Raw genomic sequence first — 19,749 nt, 5'->3', positions numbered from 1 at the left:
AAGGGTTAGGGGGGAGTAATTCTGGGCTGCCCGTCACCCCCGGCTCCCCTAACCCCCACTCCCCGCACGGACGCGCATTCCTCGCTACTGTGAAATGAAGAGGCGTCGCCGCAAAGCGCCTCACCTTGCGAGCCTCACAACATGGCGTCGGGCGGCGTTACACCGTCACAGAGCTCAACGAGGTCGCACAAGATGGCGGCGGGCAGGATGACGCACGCGCAGAGTTCACCACACGGGATTAGTCCCTCCAGTGAGGGGAGGCGGCGTTGGAACGCGCCTCATTTGCAGACCCACACAAGATGGCGACGGGATGTCTAGCTCGTGCGCGGAACGCTCGGAAGAAGGGGGCATGTGACGCGCATGCGCAGCGCGCCTCACACGCACGTGCGGGAGGCCCCCGTGGTGAGGGAAGGGGGAGTCGCGGCTGTGTGGCCCACCCAAGATGGCGGCGCGGCTCCTGACCTTCGTCCACCTGTGCTGTTTCCTGTGGGCCTCGTTCTCACTCTCTCAGAACGTGGGCATGCCCCACTCCCTCCGTAGGGAGAGCGAGAACACCTACGGCGGCCGCTGGAAATACCTGACCTTCATCAACCAGGTGTCGGGCGGCCTGAGCGGGGGTGGAGGGAGGAGACCGGCTGGGGGCGCTAGGCCCATTACGAAGGGGGAGGTCTCACCTGGGGGTGGTAGGTGTGGGCGGTAGGAGGGCAAGAAGGAGGGGTGGCTTGAATGTTGCAGGGGAGGCAGAGGGAGGCCTGGCTGGAAGGGGAGTCGGTGTGTGCCAAAGGGGGCTCAAGAGGGAGGCCTGGCTTGAAAGTTGCAGTGGACAGGTGTGGGTCAAAGAGGGTGCAAGAGGGAGGCCTGGTTTGTGGGGAGAAGTAGGTGGGAGCCAAAGAGGACGCAAGGTGGAAGCCTGGCTTGATGGTTGCAGGGGGCTGGTGTGAGCCAAAGTTTGGGAGAAGGACCGGCGTTAGGAGGGGACTGAGTCATGTGGAGGGAACCTGACGTATCATAACTTGATCTATGTTTCCATTGTTATTTGAAAAATTAAAATTAAATTTAAATTAATTTTGAAAATTAAATTATCTCAGATAAAAGTAACTGGAAATGTAAAAGCAATAATGACAATATCCAGCCCTTCCCTTGTGCTTCTCTTCTTTGGAGTCCTTTACAATCATAAATTTAAAAAAATCAAACAGTATTTTGAAGATATATTATCACCTAACTTCTGTAGAGAATTCAAGGAATTTTTTTCTCTCCAAATTTTTTTTTTTTTTTGCTTAGGAAAAAATAGCAGATGATTAATTCTAAAAAACTTAATTTTATAACAAACCAAATAAAATAGCTTGTATAAAATGCGAAATTTTGAGACAATGGAGATAGAAGATGTTCACATTGATAATTTGGGACTTGATCTTGCAATTCTTGCTGCTCACAGAATTCCCATTGACAACAGTTTTGCACAGGGACAATGTGCATATAGAGCTAGAATCAGATGCCTGCACTTTAAAAAGTTTGAAAATCCATTACTAAAATGCATGTTTAGAATTAGTCAGAGGATAAAGTTTCCAAAAGCAAGGAGTAAGTGAAATTTATAGGCCTGAGCCAAAATAAGGTAGGATAAGACTCCTTTTGAGTCATGGGGAATTTTGGCTGTATTAGAAATACAGAATTTTGCCCTTTATCCTGAACTGGTAAGATGTCATTATAGTAGATAGACTAGAAACATGAACAATTGAGTGTTTTACTTTCTTTTCAAAAGAAGTTTAAAGCCACTATAGTGCCAGTAAATGTATATGTGAACAAAAACAAGTATATTGATTGAAGAGTGAGGCAACAGGCTAGGTAAACATGAATAACTTAAACATGTTATATTCACTTAAATGTTATATTCACTTAAATGTTTTCTTCTTTGGAAGACTAGAGAAGAGTAGTAAAATGATATATTTGTAACCAAAATAATGTATTAAAACAATTTCTTAATATGTTTTCTTCATTTCTTAATACATTTAGATTCTGCAAACTCTTTTGTTTGGAATATGTGTCATAATTGACTTTGCTCATATGTTCATCCCTGCCACAAAGAAGAGTGTGTCATCCAGATTGTTGCCTCCAAGAGACTTCATCTTCTCAGTGCTAGTATTCCCTGTTGGCTTAGTAAGTAGTTCCTACAAACAGGACCCCTCTCAAATAACTTCAGAAAAGACAGAAGATATTAGCATGTCCAGATTAAACTGACACAGCTGAAAGCCGTAATATTTTATACACCATTTTGTTTAGTTTCAGACATCATAACAGGTCTAATTTATCCCTAACTCAATTGACTCATAGCCCTAGTCTACACTGGGATGGGATTGATCTAAGATACGTCAACTTCAGCTATTCTGTTCTCGTAGCTGAAGTTGCGGATCTTAGATCGACTTACCTCACAGCACGGAGCCGACTGCCACCGTTTCCCCGTCGACTCCGCTTCCGCCTCTCGGCAGTGATGGAGTTCCGGAGTCAACGACAGAGTGATCGGGGGTTGATTTATCTTGTCAACACTAGACGCGATAGATCAATCCCCGATAGATCGATCACTACCTGCCGATCTGGCAGGTAGTGAAGACCTGCTCTCAGTGTATACCGGATAGGAAAGGATCATTTTGTCTAATGTGTTATCAGCTGCTTTTTGAAACATATGGACACAAAGAAAGGGAGAAACTGTATTTCTGTTGAGTTCACGTAGGGCCTACCTTTTATTTACATAAGTAATCCTCATGAATGGGGGTACTCATATGAATAATGACTATATGAATATGAGTTTGTGTTATCAGATTCCTAGATTGAGGCCTTGTCTACCTGAGAGAGGTGCTCCGATGTAACTAAATTGGTTCAACTCCCTTAGGTGGACATTCTTAATCCAGTGTTCCTTATTTTGATTTAGCTTATGTCGGCAAGGAATGAGCATAAATTAAACCAAGAAAAGGCACTGATAAATTGAAATAAGTGTCCACATAAAGGATTTTGCACTAATTTAACTGAATTGGTTTCTAAACTGGGTCCATTAAATCAGTGCAACTTTCTTGTGTGGACAAGGCCTGGGATTGTCTTGAGTTCTATGAACAATAGAGCTTAAGAAAAAAATTTCTACAGTTTCGAAAATATAAAATATGCATATCTTAGGAATTAAGGAAACATTAGATTATAAAATTGCTACTGTAGCTCCTGTACATGTCTCACTTTATCTTGCTACAAACTCTTTTGTTCTTGGTTAATGATTATCAATTATATTTTATTTTGTATTTTTCAAAGGATTGCTTTGTGTTCTGAGTTCACTAACAGCAAGTTACTGTTAATATTTCCCTCGTTCTTTCAGTACATGCTAACCAAAATGGAGTGCAGACCACCCACCCTGTCCTGCATCTACTGACCTCAATGGTAAAATTCCCCTGGACTCTAATGGGAGCAGAATTAATTCCATAAATTCTCCTTTACTTATGCAATAATTTATAGTAGTTTTTCAATGAAGTATACATTTTTTGAATTTGACAGAAAAAAAAAAGATGGAGGTAATTAGTACTAAATTGTCTTAACATGTAAACAGAAAAACTTTTAAAAACATCTTCTCTTCAAAGCAACAATTTTGATAAGGAAAAACTCTATCTGAATGGTCCTGTGCACAAAGTTTAGTAATACAGTAGAACCTTAGAGTTACGAACACCTCATGAATGGAGGTTGTTTGTAAATCTGAAATGTTCGTAACTTTGAGCAAAACATTACTTTTTTTCAAAAGTTTACAGCCAAACATTGACTTAATACAGCTTTGAAACTTTACTATGCAGAAGAAAAATGTTGCTTTCCCTTTATTTTTTTTAGTAGTTTATGTTTAACACAATATTGGACTGCATTTGCTCTTTTTTTTTTTTTTTTTGGTCTCTGCTCCTGCCTGATTGCATTCTTCCGGTTCCAAATGAGGTGTGTGGTTGATTGCTTAGTTCATAACTCTTGTGTTCGTAACTCAAGGTTCTACTGTATTTAGTTTTATTTACATACAGTTTTTTATCTCAGTTTGTAGCTGTTACTTTTTGGACCCTTTATGCATATGACAGAGAATTGGTATACCCTAAAGAACTGGATGAGATTAATCCACCTTGGCTTAATCATACCATGGTAAGCAGATAGTGTTTCTTTCTTGAGGTCTTGGGTTTGATGTTTTTTCACTTTATGGTATTTTCATTATTATATATGTACAATACATGCAGTTTGAACATCATAATAACTTGCAGACAATTTAGTGTACAAATTTCTTTCTTATGGTATTCCGCACTGCATCAAGTGTAGATGTCAGGGTCATGGCCTGTAATCCTACCAGAGCATTCTCTAAACTGTAACTCCTACCTTCTCTACCACTGGTGGAGATGCACTAGTAGTAACAAGAATGGAGGGAGAAAGACTAGTGTAGACCCAACACAGGACTCTGTGCTGTATGGTACAGCTACACTGAAAAAATTAAACAACCAACCCTACAACAACTCTCCGGGTTTCAGAGCCCAAGCTCCAACCTGAGCAGAAATGTCTATATTGCTATTTTAGCCTTCATAGCGTGAGCCTAATGGCATGTCTACACTAAGAAATTAGGTCAAATTTATAGAAGTTGATTTTTTAGAAATCGATTTTATACAGTCGATTGTGTCCCCACTTAAGACCATTAAGTCAGTAGAGTGCGTCCACAGTACCGAGGCTAGCGTCAACTTTTGGAGCATTGTACTGTGGGTAGCTATCCCACAGTTCCCTCAGTCTCTGCCGCCCATTGGAATTCTGGGTTGAGCTCCCAATGCCTGATGGGGCAAAAACATTGTCATGCGTGGTTCTGGGTAAATGTCATCAGCCCCCCCACCCCATCCCTCCGTGAAAGCAGCAGCAATAAATCGTTTCTCGCCTTTTTTCCTGGGTTACCCATGCAGACGACATACCATGGCAAGCATGGAGCCCGCTCAGCTCATCATCACCGTATGTCTTCTGGGTGCTGCCAGACGTGGTACTGCATAGCTACACAGCAACCGTTCATTGCCTTTTGGCAGCAGACGGTGCATTATGACTGGTAGTCGTCGTCTCCTGGGTGCTCTTTTAGCCGACCTCAGTGAGGTCGGTCAGAGGCACCTGGGCAGACATGTGTGCTCCTGGCTAGCCTCGGTGACGTCAGTCAGTGGCGCCTGGACATAAATGGGAGACGACGATGGCCAGCAGTCGTACTGCACCGTCTTCTGGCAAGCAGCCAGGAGACAACGATGGCTAGCAATTGTTTTGTACCATCTTCTGACGAGCAGCCAGGAGACGACGATGGCCAGCAGTCATACTGCACCGTCTTCTGGCAAGCAGCCAGGAGACGACGATGGCTAGCAGTCGTACTGCACCGTCTGCTGCCAGCCTACGATGTATAAGAGAGATGCAGTGGATCAAAACAATAAAGAGACCAGATTTGTTTTGTTTTCATTTGTATTCATTTGCCCTCACCACCACCCCCCCCCGTGAATAGTGGGGGGAGGGATAGCTCAGTGGTTTGAGCATTGGCCTGCTAAACCCAGGGTTTAGAGTGCAGTCCTTGAGGGGGCCATTCTGTCTGACAACCCTGTAAGCCAACCCTGTAAGCCATGTTGTCAGTCGCCCCTCCCTCCGTCAGAGCAACAGCAGACAATCATTTGGCGCCTTTTTTCAGCGCAGACGCCATAGCCCCATAGCACGGCAAGCCTGGAGCCTGCTCAGATCACCACCGCAATTGTAAGCACTGTAAACACCACGCACATTATCCTGCAGTATATGCAGAACCAGAACCTGCAAAAGCAAAAACAGGCAAGGAGGCAATGGCAGCGCGGTGATGAGAGTGATGAGGATATGGACACAGACCTTTCTCAAAGCACGGGCCCTTGCAATTTGGACATCCTGGTGGTAATGGGGCAAGTTCATGCCGTGGAACGCCGATTCTGAGCCCGGGAAACAAGCACAGACTGGTGGGACCGCATAGTGTTGCGTGTCTGGGACGATTTTCAGTGTCTGCAAAACTTTTGCATGCATAAGGGCACTTTCATGGAACTTTGTGACTTGCTTTCCCCTGCCCTGAAGTGCAAGAATACCAAGATGAGAGCAGCCCTCACAGTTCACAAGCGAGTGGCAATAGCCCTGTGGAGTTTGCAATGCCAGACAGCTATTGGTCAGTCGGGCGTCAATTTGGAGTGGGCAAATCTGTTGGGGCTGCCGTGATCCAAGTAGCCAATGCAATCAAAGAGCTGCTGATATCAAGGGTAGTGACTCTAGGAAATGTGTAGGTCATAGAGGATGGCTTTGCTGAAATGGGATTCCCTAACTGTGGTGGGGCAATAGACGAAACCCATATCCCTGTCTTGGCACCGGAGCACCAAGCCAGCGAGTACATAAACCGAAAGGGGTACTTTTCAATGGTGCTGCAAGCACTGGTGGATCACAAGGGATGTTTCACCAACATCAACGTGGGATGGCCGGGAAAGGTACACAACGCTCGCATCTTCAGGAACTCTGGTCTGTTTCAAAAGCTGCAGCAAGGGACTTTCTTCCCAGACCAGAAAATAACAGTTGGGGATGTTGAAATGCCTATAGTTATCCTTGGGGACCCAGCCTACCCCTTAATGCCATGGCTCATGAAGCCATACACAGGCACCCTGGACAGTAGTCAGGAGCTGTTCAACTATACGCTGAGCAAGTGCAGAATGGTGGTAGAATGTGCATTTGGATGTTTGAAAGCACGCTGGCACAGTTTACTGACTCGGATAGACCTCAGCGAAACCAATATTCCCATTGCATGCGCTCCACCGTATCTCTGAGAGTAAGGGAGAGATGTTTATGGTGGGATGGAAGGTTGAGGCAAATCGCCTGGCTGCTGATTATGCACAGCCAGACACCAGGGCGGTTAGCAGAGTACAGGAGGGCGTAGTGCGCATCAGAGAAGCTTTAAAAACCAGTTTCATGACTGGCCAGGCTACGGTGTGAAAGTTCTGTTTGTTTCTCCTTGATGAAACCCCCCCCTCTTTGGTTCACTCTACTTCCCTGTAAGCTAACCACCTTCCCCTCCCTCCTTCGATCACCGCTTGCAGAGGCAATAAAGTCATTGTTGCTTCACATTCATGCATTCTTTATTCATCACATAAATAGGGGGATAACTGCCAAGGTAGCCTGGGAGGGGTGGGGAAGGAGGGAAGCACCGGGTGGGATGGGGGAGGAGGGAAGGAAAAGGCCACACTGCACTTTAAAACTTATTGAATGCCAGCTTTCTGTTGCTTGGGCAGTCCTCTGGGGTGGAGTGGTTGGGTGCCCAGAGGACCCCCCCACTCCCGTGTTCTTGGGTGTCTGGGTGAGGAGGCTATGGAACTTCGGGAGGAGGGTGGTTGGTTACATAGGGGCTGTAGCGGCGGTCTGTGCTCAAGCTGCCTTTCCTGAACCTCAGCCATACACCAGAGCATATCAGTTTGTTCTTCCAGTAGCCTCAGCATTGCCTCTTGCCTTCTGTCACCAAGCTGACGCTACCTATCATCTTCAGCCCGCCACCTGTCCTCGTGTTCATATTGTGCTTTCCTGGACTCTGACATTGTCTGCCTCCACGCATTCTGCTGGGCTCTTTCAGTGTGGGAGGACTGCATGAGCTCAGAGAACATTTCATCGCGAGTGCGTTTTTTTTGCCTTCTAATCTTCGCTAGCCTCTGGGAAGGAGAAGATAGTGAGTGTTGAAACATTTGCATCTGGTGGAGGAAAAACAAGGGAGAGTGGTAGTTAAAAAGACACATTTTAGAGAACAGTGGGTAGACTCTTTCATGGTAAACCTTGCTGTTAACATTACATAGCACATGTGCTTTTGGTACAAGGTCGCATTTTTCCTCTTATTGAGGGTATGCCGGTTTGGTGTGAGAGATCTTTCAAGCAGGGCTGGGCAACAGAATTTGGCTTCTTTAACCTTCATAACATATGGGAATGGTTTCAAACAGCAGCAGCACCCTCATTTCCCATACCAAGCAGCCGTTGGGTTGGCCATTTAAAATGGGTTGGCTATTTAAAAGGAGGAGGGGCTGCAGTTTTTGGGTTAACGTGCAGCACAAACCCAACTAACCCCCCTTCCCCCCCACACACACACCCAATTCTCTAGGATGATCACTTCACCCCTCCCCCCACCGCATCGCTAACAGCAGGAAACATTTCTGTTCAGCCACAGGCAAACAGCCCAGCAGGAACGGGCACCTCTGAATGTCCCCTTAATAAAATCACCCTATTTCATCCAGGTGCCCAGGAATGATATCATTCTCCTGAGGATAACACAGAGAAATAAAGAACGGATGTTATTTGAATGCCAGCAAACACCGGGACCATACGCTGCCATACTTTGTTATGCAATGATTCCAGACTACATGCTACTGGCCTGGCATAGTCAAGTGTCCTACCGTGGAGGACGGAATAAGGCTGCCCTCCCCAGAAACCTTTTGCAAAGGCTTTGGGAGTACATCCAGGAGAGCTTTATGGAGATGTCCCTGGAGGATTTCCACTCCATCCCCAGACATGTTAGCAGAGTTTTCCAGTAGCTGTACTGGCTGCAAATTCCAGGGCAAATTAATCATTAAACACGCTTGCTTTTAAACTATGTATAATATTTACAAAGGTACACTCACCAGAGGTCCCTTCTCTGCCTGGCGGGTCCAGGAGGCAGCCTTGGGTGGGTTCAGGGGGTACTGACTCCCGGTCCAGGGTGAGAAACAGTTCCTGACTGTTGGGGAAAATGGTTTCTCCGCTTCCTTGCTTCATCATCATCTTCCTCGTCCCCAAAACCCCATCCCTGTTGCGTGTTACTCCATTGATGGAGTCAAAGCACAAGGGTGGGGTAGTGGTGGCTGCACCACCTAGAATGGCATGCAGCTCATCATAGAAGCAGCATGTCTGGGGCTCTGACCCAGAGTGGCTGTTTGCCTCTCTGTTTTTTTGGTAGGCTTGCCTCAGCTCCTTAAGTTTCACACTGCACTGCTGCAGGTCCCTGTTATAGCCTCTGTCCTTCATGCCCTTTGAGATTTTTTTCAAATGTTTGGGCATTTCGTTTTTTTGAACAGAGTTCTGATAACACGAATTTGTCTCCCCATACAGCGATCAGATCCCGTACCTCCCGTTTGGTTCATGCTGGGGCTCTTTTGCAATTCTGGGACTCATCATGGTCACCTCTGCTGATGAGAACTGCACTCATCCACAGATCGCCGCACTGGCCAAACAGGAAATGAGATTCAAGAGTTTGTGGGCCTTTTCCTGTCTGCCCGGCCAGTGCATCTGAGTTGAGAGCATTGTCCAAAGCAGTCACAATGGAGCACTCTGGGATAGCTCCTGGAGTCCAATATCGTCGAATTGCGACCATACTACCCCAAATTCAACCCGGCAAGGTTGATTTCAGCGCTAATCTTCTCATCGGGGAGTACAGAAATCAATTTTAAGAGCCCTTTAAGTCGAAAATAACGGCTTCGTCGTGTGGACGGGTGCAGGGTTAAATCGATCTAATGCTGCTAAATTCGACCTAAACTCATAGTGTAGACCAGGGCTAAGTCAGCTAACCCAGGTTTGGAGACTTGCTGCTGCTGGGTAGTGTGTGTGGGGGGGGGGGGGCAGCGGTGCTTTGGTTTTTGAGCTTAGTTTCTCATATGAACAGCTAGCTGCCTCTTTCACTGAATATCACCTGTCCTGTGCACGGAATTAGGCAGGGTGCATGGATAAAACAGTATGAAGCATGTAATTTAAATACTGTATTATAATATATACATGGAAGGGGGCAGAATTAAGGCTGCACAAGTCTTTTTCATTTTCTGATATTTGGGTGCTTCACATTCCAACCAGAACATTCTTTTAATCTGTTTTTGTATGGAGTGTAAATCTAATTATCTAGATCAGGGGTCGGCAACCTTTCGGAAGTGGTGTGCCGAGTCTTCATTCGTTCACTCTAATTTAAGATTTCGCGTGCCAGTAATACATTTTAACGTTCTTAGAAGATCTCTTTCTAGAAGTCTATAATATATAATTAAACTATTGTTATATGTAAAGTAAATTAGGTTTTTAAAATGTTTAAGAAGCTTCATTTAAAATTAAATAAAATGCAGAGCCCTCCTGACCAGTGGCCAGGACCCAGGCAGTGTGAGTGCCACTGAAAATCAGCTTGCGTGCTGCCTTAGGCACCCATGCCATAGGTTGCCTACCCCTGATCTAGATATATGAATTCCTTAAATCTTGTAGAACATCCACAGATAAATCTGTAAATTGCACAGTAACTTGTCCTATATATTATGGGCCAGGTCCAAAGCACGTTGAATGCAGTTACATGATTTAGTTATTGACCCTCTAATTTGTCTCATTGGTCCTGAGCCAGCATCATGTCAATGACAGCTTTGCCATTGACTTCAGTGAATGTAGGATCAAGTCTATAGTACTCAAAATCAACTATGGGCATTTTATTTCCTGATTAAAAACATCAATTTAATTTTGATTGCATCTCTTGATGGCCTTTAATTTCTGGGGGAGTGGATGCAGCTGTTACAAAGTGGAGATTACATTTGTGAGGGATGGAAGGAATCTGTTATAATTAATAGTTCACCAGAGAAACCTACCAAACAAAAGATTTCATTGCTGTTTCTGAAATTTTCACAGTCAGTGTTTCTGTCATATCATTTTCTACGATATTATTTGTTCATATTGTATATTTCCAAATCTGACTCTTGTATTTGATTTTTATTTTCAGCATACCACTATACTGCCACTACTTCTTATTGAGCTGATTACATGTCCACATAAATATCTTTCTAAATTGAAGGGAATGATAGGACTTAGCATCTTTGGTACTTCATACCTCACATGGTAGGCATTCCCTGTTTCTCAGAAACACATCAGCAACAAGAAGCATAAAGAGCAGAATGCATGTGTGTGTTTGTGTTTTTTGGCATAATATTTATTGCTTTTCTTGATGAAATTACCATAGTGTATCTTGGTTCTTACACTACAGTATAATCAGATACAAATACTTTACAAGAGATAATAAAAATGCATGCTGCAGTCACTTTTTTTTTTTTGAAACTACAATAGTGTGGTCTCACAGGGCATACTCCTGATTCATGACCAGTATGGTTCCAAATACTACCTCTATGTGTGCTTTGGAGAGAGCTGCTGCAGAGCACTCTTCTATGGCAGATGTAGTAGCGAATCTTCGTGTGTGGCCTTTATGTGGAGTGCCCCACTGTGCTGCAGAACATTTATGAGAAGTAAATATGACCCAAAGAGAGATTTGAACTACTTAATTTATTCAAAGTCAGTGATAATGTTGAAACCTAATAATGACAATTTGAATAGCAACATGGTGAACTATTTCACTGCTTAGTGTATTATCAAAACATCCATGTAAAATATTGAGTATGGTTGGATTCCGTCAAAAGACATTCCATAAAAAGAGGTTTCAAGTTTAGAATATACCAAACATTTGAATATTCTGTTTAAGTGTCTGATCCTCCACATAGTATACTAGAAGGGAAACAGATAACTAGGTGCAAGAAGAAGATTTCAGAGGAAAATGAAAGATGTCAGGAAGCTGGAAGGATTCAAATAAAGCAAAGCAGATTAAATTTAAAGTCTTTTTATTGATTAAAAGATACAAATCTGTTATTAGACACCTTACTGTTTTCATTTGTTCTGAGTAAATTTGCTTTAAGAAAAACCTCTATAGATTTCCCCAAAAATTTTACAGACTCAGAGAAAAAAACCTTGCAAATTTTCCTTCAAATTCCCTGTAACCCTGCTCAGTATGAATAGTAAACTATCATAAAATAACTGCTTAAATTTAGTCACTGACCTTTCAAATGGTTATTCATCTGATACAGGCAAGTTGTCAGTCCATCTTTATTTATTTATTTCATTTTAAACAGAACATTAAAAATATCTATCCTGAACATTCATATCCTTTCACCTAATTATAAATATAATTACATGAATATGAAACTAGTGTTTTAACCATAAGTAGCCGAAACTATAAGAAAATAACCAGAAATCTTGAATCCAAATATTCCTCCACTACACTCACCAGTATGAGCCCTTAATACACCATTTCTTATCCAAAAGCCTGGGTAAAGAGGTGGGCTTTGCAGCTTGCCCTGATCAGCACATTTGAGTTACTTTGGCTTGGGGAGGGGAGTAAATTCCAAAGTTGAAGGCCCCTCAGAGAATGCCCTGCAGGGAGCTCCTATCCGTTGCATAGAGGGGACTCCTGTTCAAACACCTGTGTTTACTGCAACTATGGTACTATAGTCTGAGGAGTAATGTAGTCTCTTAGGCTACGTCTGCATTGCGCACCTTACAACAGCACGGCTGTGCTGAAGCACCCACAGGGTTGTAAGGTGCCCAGTGTAGCCGCTCTTTGTCGCCAGGAGAGCATCTCCCGCCAATAAAGCGCTGTCGTCATTAAAACTTTTGTCGTTCAGGGCGGTGTTTTATTCACACCCCTGAGTGACAAAAGTTTTAACGATAAAAATGCTGTGTAGGCGTAGCCTTAGTGTATGTCTTCACTGTAGTACCTAAATTAGCTACATTGGCATTAGCATGGCTAAAAATAGCAGTGTAGATGTGGTGGTGTGGGCTTCAGTGTAGGCTGTACAAGCACATCGAAGACCCTGGGTACTCACTTGCTTTGTTGAAGGCTGCATTGTCACATCGACACTGCTGTTTTTACCTGTGCTACTTAGATGTGTCTACCTGAGCTTTAGTCACACCTCTGATTGCATTGTGCATGTATCCTTCAATACATTGGTCCAATCCAATTCAGACTTTATAGCTCAAAACGAGCACTTTAAACTCCACCTGGAAACCAACAGATAGCTAATGCACATCCCAGAGTAATGGGATCACATATAAATAAGCCATCACATCCTGTACCAGCTTCTAGGTTGATTTAAAATGTATCTCCATGTAGGATGCACTGCATTAGAAAATCTTCAAATGGAAAAGGTATGGATTACAGAAGCAAGCTCCACATCCAGAATTCATCACAGTACACTGCTACTGTATGAACACAACATTTAGTGATACACCTGAATTGAAATGACAATCTCTATAAACGTATAGTTAAAGTACTGCTGCATGTACATGTATATAACATGAAAAAAGTTGAACTAAAGAATAGCTACAATGTCATATTGCTTGGGCTTGGTAACATAGGATCAGTGTGTCCCCTATGCACAAATTACCGGCATAGATCACTGGAAACTCTTCTGAATTCCCTTCCCAGTGCAGCTTTTCTGTTATCATTTCCTCATGCAGAGCTCCTCTCCCTACTTGACCAAACTAAAAGGTGAGTCAGATGCCCAAAACAAGTGGATCCCACAAAATCTGCTTGGATATCAGGGAAATATGTAAAGGAAAGGACTATATGTGCAGAGCCTTTGTAGTTTTCTTCCCCCGATGGCTCTTTCCACTCTTCCTGGCAGCCTGGCCTGTGATGGAGCCTTGTTGCCAAGGATGCATTTAGGGAGGATGTATGGAGAATACTCACTGAGATGGGAAAAACAATCTGGTCCTTAATTCAGTCTAGTAAACACTACAGGTCTAGTAAACACTACAGCAGTTTGGTATTAGAGTTTGCTTATGGTATTACATTATTTGTATAAGACCTATACATTGTAGTTTTTAAGTGTTATTTTTGGATTCCATCCTCTACTCCCTCCCCATCCCCTGATTTTGCAGTTCAGAGTTTTTCATCAAAATACAGATAAACAATTCTAATATTTCTGAAGTTCTGTTTATGTCTAAACTCTCTGTGGATCTTTAGTCATATGTCTTCAGCCATGGAACTTGTAATAAGGAGGGATTTATATTGGTTCTAGGCAGATATTCAGCACTATGAAAGAAAAATACTTGCTTTTTTTCTTCTGTTTACAGCAGTGTCTTATGCTGGCACTTGTAATTGATGTTTTCTGCTCATCACAAACATCCTTCTAGTCTGGAAGAAAACAAGGAAAATCTTAACAGCTGTGATAAATAAAGAAGGGGGGGAGCTCCCTTTTATAAACATCCCACCGCTAACACCATGTCACGGCTGAATCCCCACTCTGTCACTCCAAGTGCAGAAAGTGGGGGCCCACAAGGATTCTAAAAATTAATACTTGCCACTCCAGGCTTGCATTAAACTCCCAAGGTTACAGCTTTTCTCTGACCTTGGCTTGGTAAACACTGCCACCATCCAAATGCAAAAAATACCCCTTGGATCCAAGAAGGAACACTTGGGAATTCCTCCCTGTGGCGTACCCTCAAGCCCTTTAACCCCCGCCTCCCGGGGAACAGCTGAGAAAGAAAGGAAATTAGCGGTACTACCAGCTAATCAAACAACATGCACAAACCTCTTAGACACCAAAAATCCAATCCTGTTCTTTTAAAAAGGTACATTTTATTAAAAACAAAAAGGAAAAAAATACATCTGGAACTTAAGCTTTTGCTAGATTTTAAAAGAGCAATTTCAAAAATTAAGCACCCAAACTAGCTTCCTTGGGGGTTTAGCTTAAAGGTTACAAGCAAACAAAAGCCTCAGGGGTTAGCACAGAGGAGTCCACAAGCCAGTAAGAAATAAAAGAAATAACCCTAATTGTGTCTTTTTAGACATTTCCTAATTTTACTTACATATCTGAGGCTCCAGATAGTAGGTTTGAGGTATGAATTGATAATCTATAAGAAAAACATAAGAATGGCCATACTGGGTCAGACCAAAGGTCCATCCAGCCCAGTAGCCTGTCTACCAACAGTGGCCAATGTCAGGTGCCCAGAGTGAGTGAACCTAACAGGTAATGATCAAGTGATCTCTCTCCTGCCATCCATCTCCACCCTCTGACAAACAGAGGCTCGGGACACCATTACTTGCCCATCCTGGCTAATAGCCATCAATGGACTTAACCTCCATGAATTTATCTAGTTTTTTTTTTAAAACCCTGTTATAGTCCTAGCCTTCACAACCTCCTCAGGCAAGGAGGTCTAACTTAATTTTTAGAATCCTTGTGGGCCCCCACTTTCTGCACTCGGAGTGACAGAATGGGGAGTCAGCCTTGACAACAGCTAAAAGAATGAATGTTTAGGAAATGTTATTTTGAAAGGCTTTACAATAAAGTTCAAGCCCTCTTTCTGTTACTGATTTCTATTTTATAACTAGTGTAAATTTCAGTGCAGCTCTGCTTTTCCTCTTATTTGGTTTACAAATTCTCCCACATAACACACTCTTGTTTGATAAGTTTCTCTTTTTTTAGTTTCAGACTTCTCACTGGAAGGATGATGTAGCAATGCATAACTATCTGGTGACATCAGTCCCAAGTGTTGATAGCAGATGCTGCTAATTGGATGCAGAAAAATGAATCTGCCATCCTCTATTTCAAGTTACAATTCCATTTTATGCAATATTTGACCTGTAAGCCAAAAGACCCAGTTGGGCTGACACTTATTTACTCTGTGACTTTGGGCAAGTAACTTCATTGTCTCCTTCATCAAATGGGGGTATTAATATCTTCCTCATGCAAAGACAGCCTTTAGGATTAATTCAAAATATTAAAAGAGTTATTTGAAACAAGGCAGCGCTTCATAAGTAATTATTTGTCCCTTCCAGAGCGCTGTCTTTATCATACCTCCGCTGCCTTCCACAGAAACCAGAGAGGGCATAAGATTCTCAGATGTATTGCTAGTATTCTGCAGAGTAACAGATGTAGTTTTGATTCCTGAGATCTTGTTGCTTGGGCCAACAGGCATTGTGAGCACTTAGGGCCAAATTTTTAAAGGTATTTAGATACCTAACTCCCAATGAAATCAAAGAGAGTTAGGTATCTAAACATATTTAAAAATCTGGACCTTATCCCTGGGGCATGGAATCCTTCCAATTGACTTCTCTGACCAATTATGAGGTAACATTGATTGGGAATGAAGGTCGGTTAGTCCTCAGATGGAAGACTGGCAGCTACTACATGGTGCCTCAAAGGTGGAAGTGAAGAAAATATGGATGATTCTGTGCTCAGCAGGGGATATGGAGGACTTATTAAAAATTTTAGCAACTCTTTAGTTATACATTTTCCAGTTGTGGCACAGCATAAAATATTTAAACAATAGTGACAATAAAATGTTCCTAGGGTTGAGGCAGTTCTGTACCTACTATAATGTCTGTGCCAACTGTAATGCAGAATTCTCTGGTTGTGTGGATTTGTGTTGCATCTTTAGGGTCACATGTTCAAAGGACATCCAGTCCATACCCATGCAAAACTTGTTCATGCAAAAACAACATTGCTTAATTACCAATCATAAGAGGTGGATAGGCTTGCAGTGATGAAAGTTTTCATTCAGAAATGCTTTTGTTTGCTCATACACATAGAATTTGGTTTTCTGTGCACAAACAGTTGGATGTGTAATTCACCATTCAGTTATCTGTTACCTTCTAGTGGACAGAGGTTTATGAATGTGCTACTGCTTACACCTAGAGAACAAGTGACAGAGGCTTGTGTTTTTAGGCACAGGTTCAAATCCCACTGTTAGCCCAATTGAGGTTAGCTGCATATATCCAATGTTGAAGGTCCTCTATACCAGTGGTTCTCAAAGCCGGTCCGCCGCTTGTTCAGGGAAAGCCCCTGGCGGGCCGGGCCGATTTATTTACCTGCCACTTCCGCAGATTCAGCCAGTCGCGGCTCCCACTGGCTGCGATTCACCGCTCCTGGCCAATGGGGGCTGCAGGGAGCGACACGGTCCGAGGGAAGTGCTGACCGCCCAGTTTGAGAATCACTGCTCTATACATTTCTCACACATGGATACATTTTCAGAAGGGCTCATGATCAGCCTCCCATTTTGCAGACTAATTTTTACACTTCATAATATGAATTCAAATTTGCATATTTGCACCCACAAGAATCTAGTTAGAGGTTCAGGTACCCTGATTTGTGCTGACAATTCAGTTGTGGATACAGAAGTGTTTGCACAATCTTTGTGGACTTGTCTTGCACAAGATTTTGAATATGTGGCCTTCAATATTGTTTTATTTTAATATTCTGTGTTTAAATGACAGTTGTAATGCACACACACTTGAAAGAACATCTGATAGTAACACAGGTTGGCACAATGAAGAATTCTGTACTGATTCTTTCTTGTGTGCACATATGATATATACTGTAACTTGTCTGGCAAATCTGCAGTTTTGTAACTTTAAGCAATGGCTGAAAAATGCTTTGCCAATCTCTGTTCAGAAGTGCCAGAGAATTTGAAACCTTTATTACGAGTCATTGTTTAAATGATAATAATTATATTACATTTGACTCTTAGAGCCTTTCATCAATAATCTCAGATTACTTTATAAATATTAATTTATCCCCACTACACTCCAGTAAGCCCTCTTACATTGCTGTTAATGCAGAGAAAAGTTTAAATAAAAACAAAGCTATTTTAATTTTAACTGAAAAATATAAATATTTATGAGCATTTTGGAAAAAAAGTGCTTGAAAATTTAACTAATTTACCAAACGTTCCTTTTAAATGCAAAATTAAAACTGACAGAATTGAGATTTTCATATGGCTTTAGAAATAAAGCCAATTTATAATCTTCAAGCAAACTACAATGTAGATATGTCTAGTTCTGTTTCTTAATATTGTTTGTCTTTCATTGCTTTAGGGTACTATGGGTAAATTATGCATCAGGAATTTGGGCCTACCCAATTTTAGAAGTACTAGGTGTACCTGGAAAGGCGGTACTTTTTACCATTTCCTACCTTGTAATGATAGGATTCTACTTACTTGGAGAGCATCTAACAAAGTTATTATGGGGTAAGCAATGCAGAGAATTTTCATTGTTACAGGATTTTAATTGGGATAAGGACAGTAAATGTGTGTTAGCAGAGAAATCTTCTGTCTAAACCTTTCCCTCACCACATTGGTCAACACAGAGCTTTCTCATCTCTTTCCATAGAACATAAATTTCTTGAATGATTGATTGTATCTAATAAGGAACTTTATAAGTAAATATCTGCTGTTTCAGTGCAGTTTTCATCTCTGGAAATCTAGGATGAAATCGTGCTTGAGTTAAAAGCGAGAATGAGTTTAGTGGCCTCAGTTTAGTCTCTAGTTGATATAGCGCCATTAGACAGCTTGAAACAATTCTTAAGGAATAGAAATCTATATTTAGGAGAGTCCCGCCAATGGAAATGCAGGCCAGGATTGAAATGTCCACACTACTTAATTTTAATTTGTTCCTTTCTTGCAGGTGACTTTCGAAAATATAAGAAGTAAGCATAGAGAGGAAGCTGAAAATAGGTCACAAAAAGTGCGAGTTCATTTATGAACATATTGCATTTTTAAATCGAGATGCCAACTTGCACTGTTTTGAAATATACTCAGTCATCTCTCAAATATATTGTTCAAAGCAATAAAAATATTTCTATAGCGATAAGCAGTCTATAAGGAAAAACCTAATTTGTAATCAAGATTTCAGTGCTTCTAACAAACTCCCACTCCAGTTATATAGAAAAAATGGTTTACATATATATTCCTGCCTGTATCTCTGTGTGTACACATGCACATACATGCACAGGCCAGGAGAATGCTTGGCATTTTTTACCCAAGAAGATCTGGTTCTGGCTAACCTTAGGGTTTTAATGGTCAAAGAAGTTAAAATTTTCTCCCAGGGTCAGTTCAAGAACCGTATTAGGCTCACTATGTCACTACGTTATGTCCAACATTTGTTAGAACAGTCTTCTATCAAATAATATTACAGGGGGCTTAAACATCAGCTGTATCATTAATCTGCCACTTCAATCATTAATCTTGATTTCAAGACAAACAAGATATTACCTAATGAACCCTAATATACCACTTATTTCAGTCTAAAAATAGAAATAACTATCCAGATGCTTACAAAATATTGACTCATAATAACATCCTACTAAGTACATGAGGCATAATTAATCTCAGGCCTTCTTTGGATGGATTAAATACATTAACAACCTTTCAACTGCATTTATAGCCAAGCCAGATTTAGGATTTTGAATCTACAGGAGAATATTTAATTGCTGTAAATCTTTTTGCCTCTTAATGGGTGACTAATATTGTGGTACATTTCAACTTGGACCCCTGGTATTGAAAATGGAAAATACTTATAAACTGATTCCCTGAAGATCAATCCTGGATTGTTCTTTCACTTTTCTTGAGTGCCTTGTCCACTCTAAGGCCTTGTCTACACTACAGGGGAAATTAGGTCTAAGCTACACAATTTGAGTTACGTGAATAGCGTAACTCAAATCGACGTAGCTTAGACCTACTTATCGCAGGGTCCGCACTATGCAATGTTGTTGGGAGACTCCCCCTATTCTTGATCTGGTGGAGTACAGGAGTCGACAGGAGAGTGATCTGCGGTCAATCTCCGCTCATCGATTCCCTGCTAAGTGTAGAAGAGCCCTTAAAATAGGGCTCCACCACTTCTCTTGTGAAGAATATTACACAGTCTGGTAGACCTTGGTATTAGGACAATTCTCCTACTATTCAAACTAAATTTTCATTCTCTCAGTCACCCCCTCCTCCCCAATTGATTCTGGTTATATTCACTTGGGTCAGCCTCTCCCTTGTTGAAGTTTACATCCTTCAAATCTTCGTAGACCGCTATTCTAACTTACTCCAGTGCTCTATCTTCCTAACTGCTTTCAGTAAATTGTTTCTTGTAACAGTTGCACAAACTCAGAAGAACAATAT

The 19,749-nt window shown here is 42.0% G+C and overlaps 2 protein-coding genes across 13 annotated transcripts in view; one reads left to right on the top strand and one right to left on the bottom strand.

The window, feature by feature from the left end:
• ZNF831 (zinc finger protein 831) overlaps positions 1-2,438 on the bottom strand; it is a 56,281-nt gene extending 53,843 nt beyond the window's left edge. For 7 of the 10 annotated variants that reach the window (XM_039497992.1, XM_039498003.1, XM_039497997.1 and 4 more), the window contains exon 1: positions 125-262. The gene's annotated coding sequence lies outside the window, so the exon portion shown is untranslated. Of the gene's footprint in view, positions 1-124; positions 263-2,422 lie in introns of those variants that run through there. The other 3 variants (XM_039497994.1, XM_039498002.1, XM_039497998.1) reach the window with 3 other exon arrangements.
• Positions 224-18,454, top strand: LOC120380354 (androgen-induced gene 1 protein-like). 3 transcript variants are annotated; one of them, XM_039498005.1, is made up of 6 exons: positions 224-347; positions 2,011-2,154; positions 4,048-4,149; positions 10,760-10,875; positions 17,681-17,832; positions 18,269-18,454. In XM_039498005.1, exons 1-6 carry the CDS (start codon positions 300-302, stop codon positions 18,292-18,294), a joined length of 588 nt encoding a protein of 195 aa, XP_039353939.1. In that variant the 5' UTR covers positions 224-299; the 3' UTR covers positions 18,295-18,454. The 3 variants fall into 3 exon arrangements, with proteins under 3 accessions (XP_039353939.1, XP_039353940.1, XP_039353938.1); XM_039498006.1 differs by having other exon boundaries at positions 301-402; XM_039498004.1 differs by lacking the exon at positions 224-347 and adding an exon at positions 411-595.
• Positions 18,455-19,749: the final 1,295 nt, after the last annotated feature.

This window comes from Mauremys reevesii, linkage group 13 (genome assembly GCF_016161935.1).
Source record: "Mauremys reevesii isolate NIE-2019 linkage group 13, ASM1616193v1, whole genome shotgun sequence".
NCBI classification, from domain to species: Eukaryota; Metazoa; Chordata; order Testudines; family Geoemydidae; genus Mauremys; species Mauremys reevesii.
Note: the sequence above shows the minus strand (reverse complement) of the source record. Positions and strands in the feature narration are given on the sequence as shown.

Bases quoted from the DNA above. Each gene is read 5' to 3' on its own strand.
- LOC120380354 (XM_039498004.1), top strand. From the start codon at position 443: ATGGCGGCGCGGCTCCTGACCTTCGTCCACCTGTGCTGTTTCCTGTGG. The intron at 10,876-17,680 runs GTAGGCATTCCC...TCATTGCTTTAG, and splicing joins GGTACTTCATACCTCACATG to GGTACTATGGGTAAATTATG. The intron at 17,833-18,268 runs GTAAGCAATGCA...CCTTTCTTGCAG, and splicing joins TCTAACAAAGTTATTATGGG to GTGACTTTCGAAAATATAAG.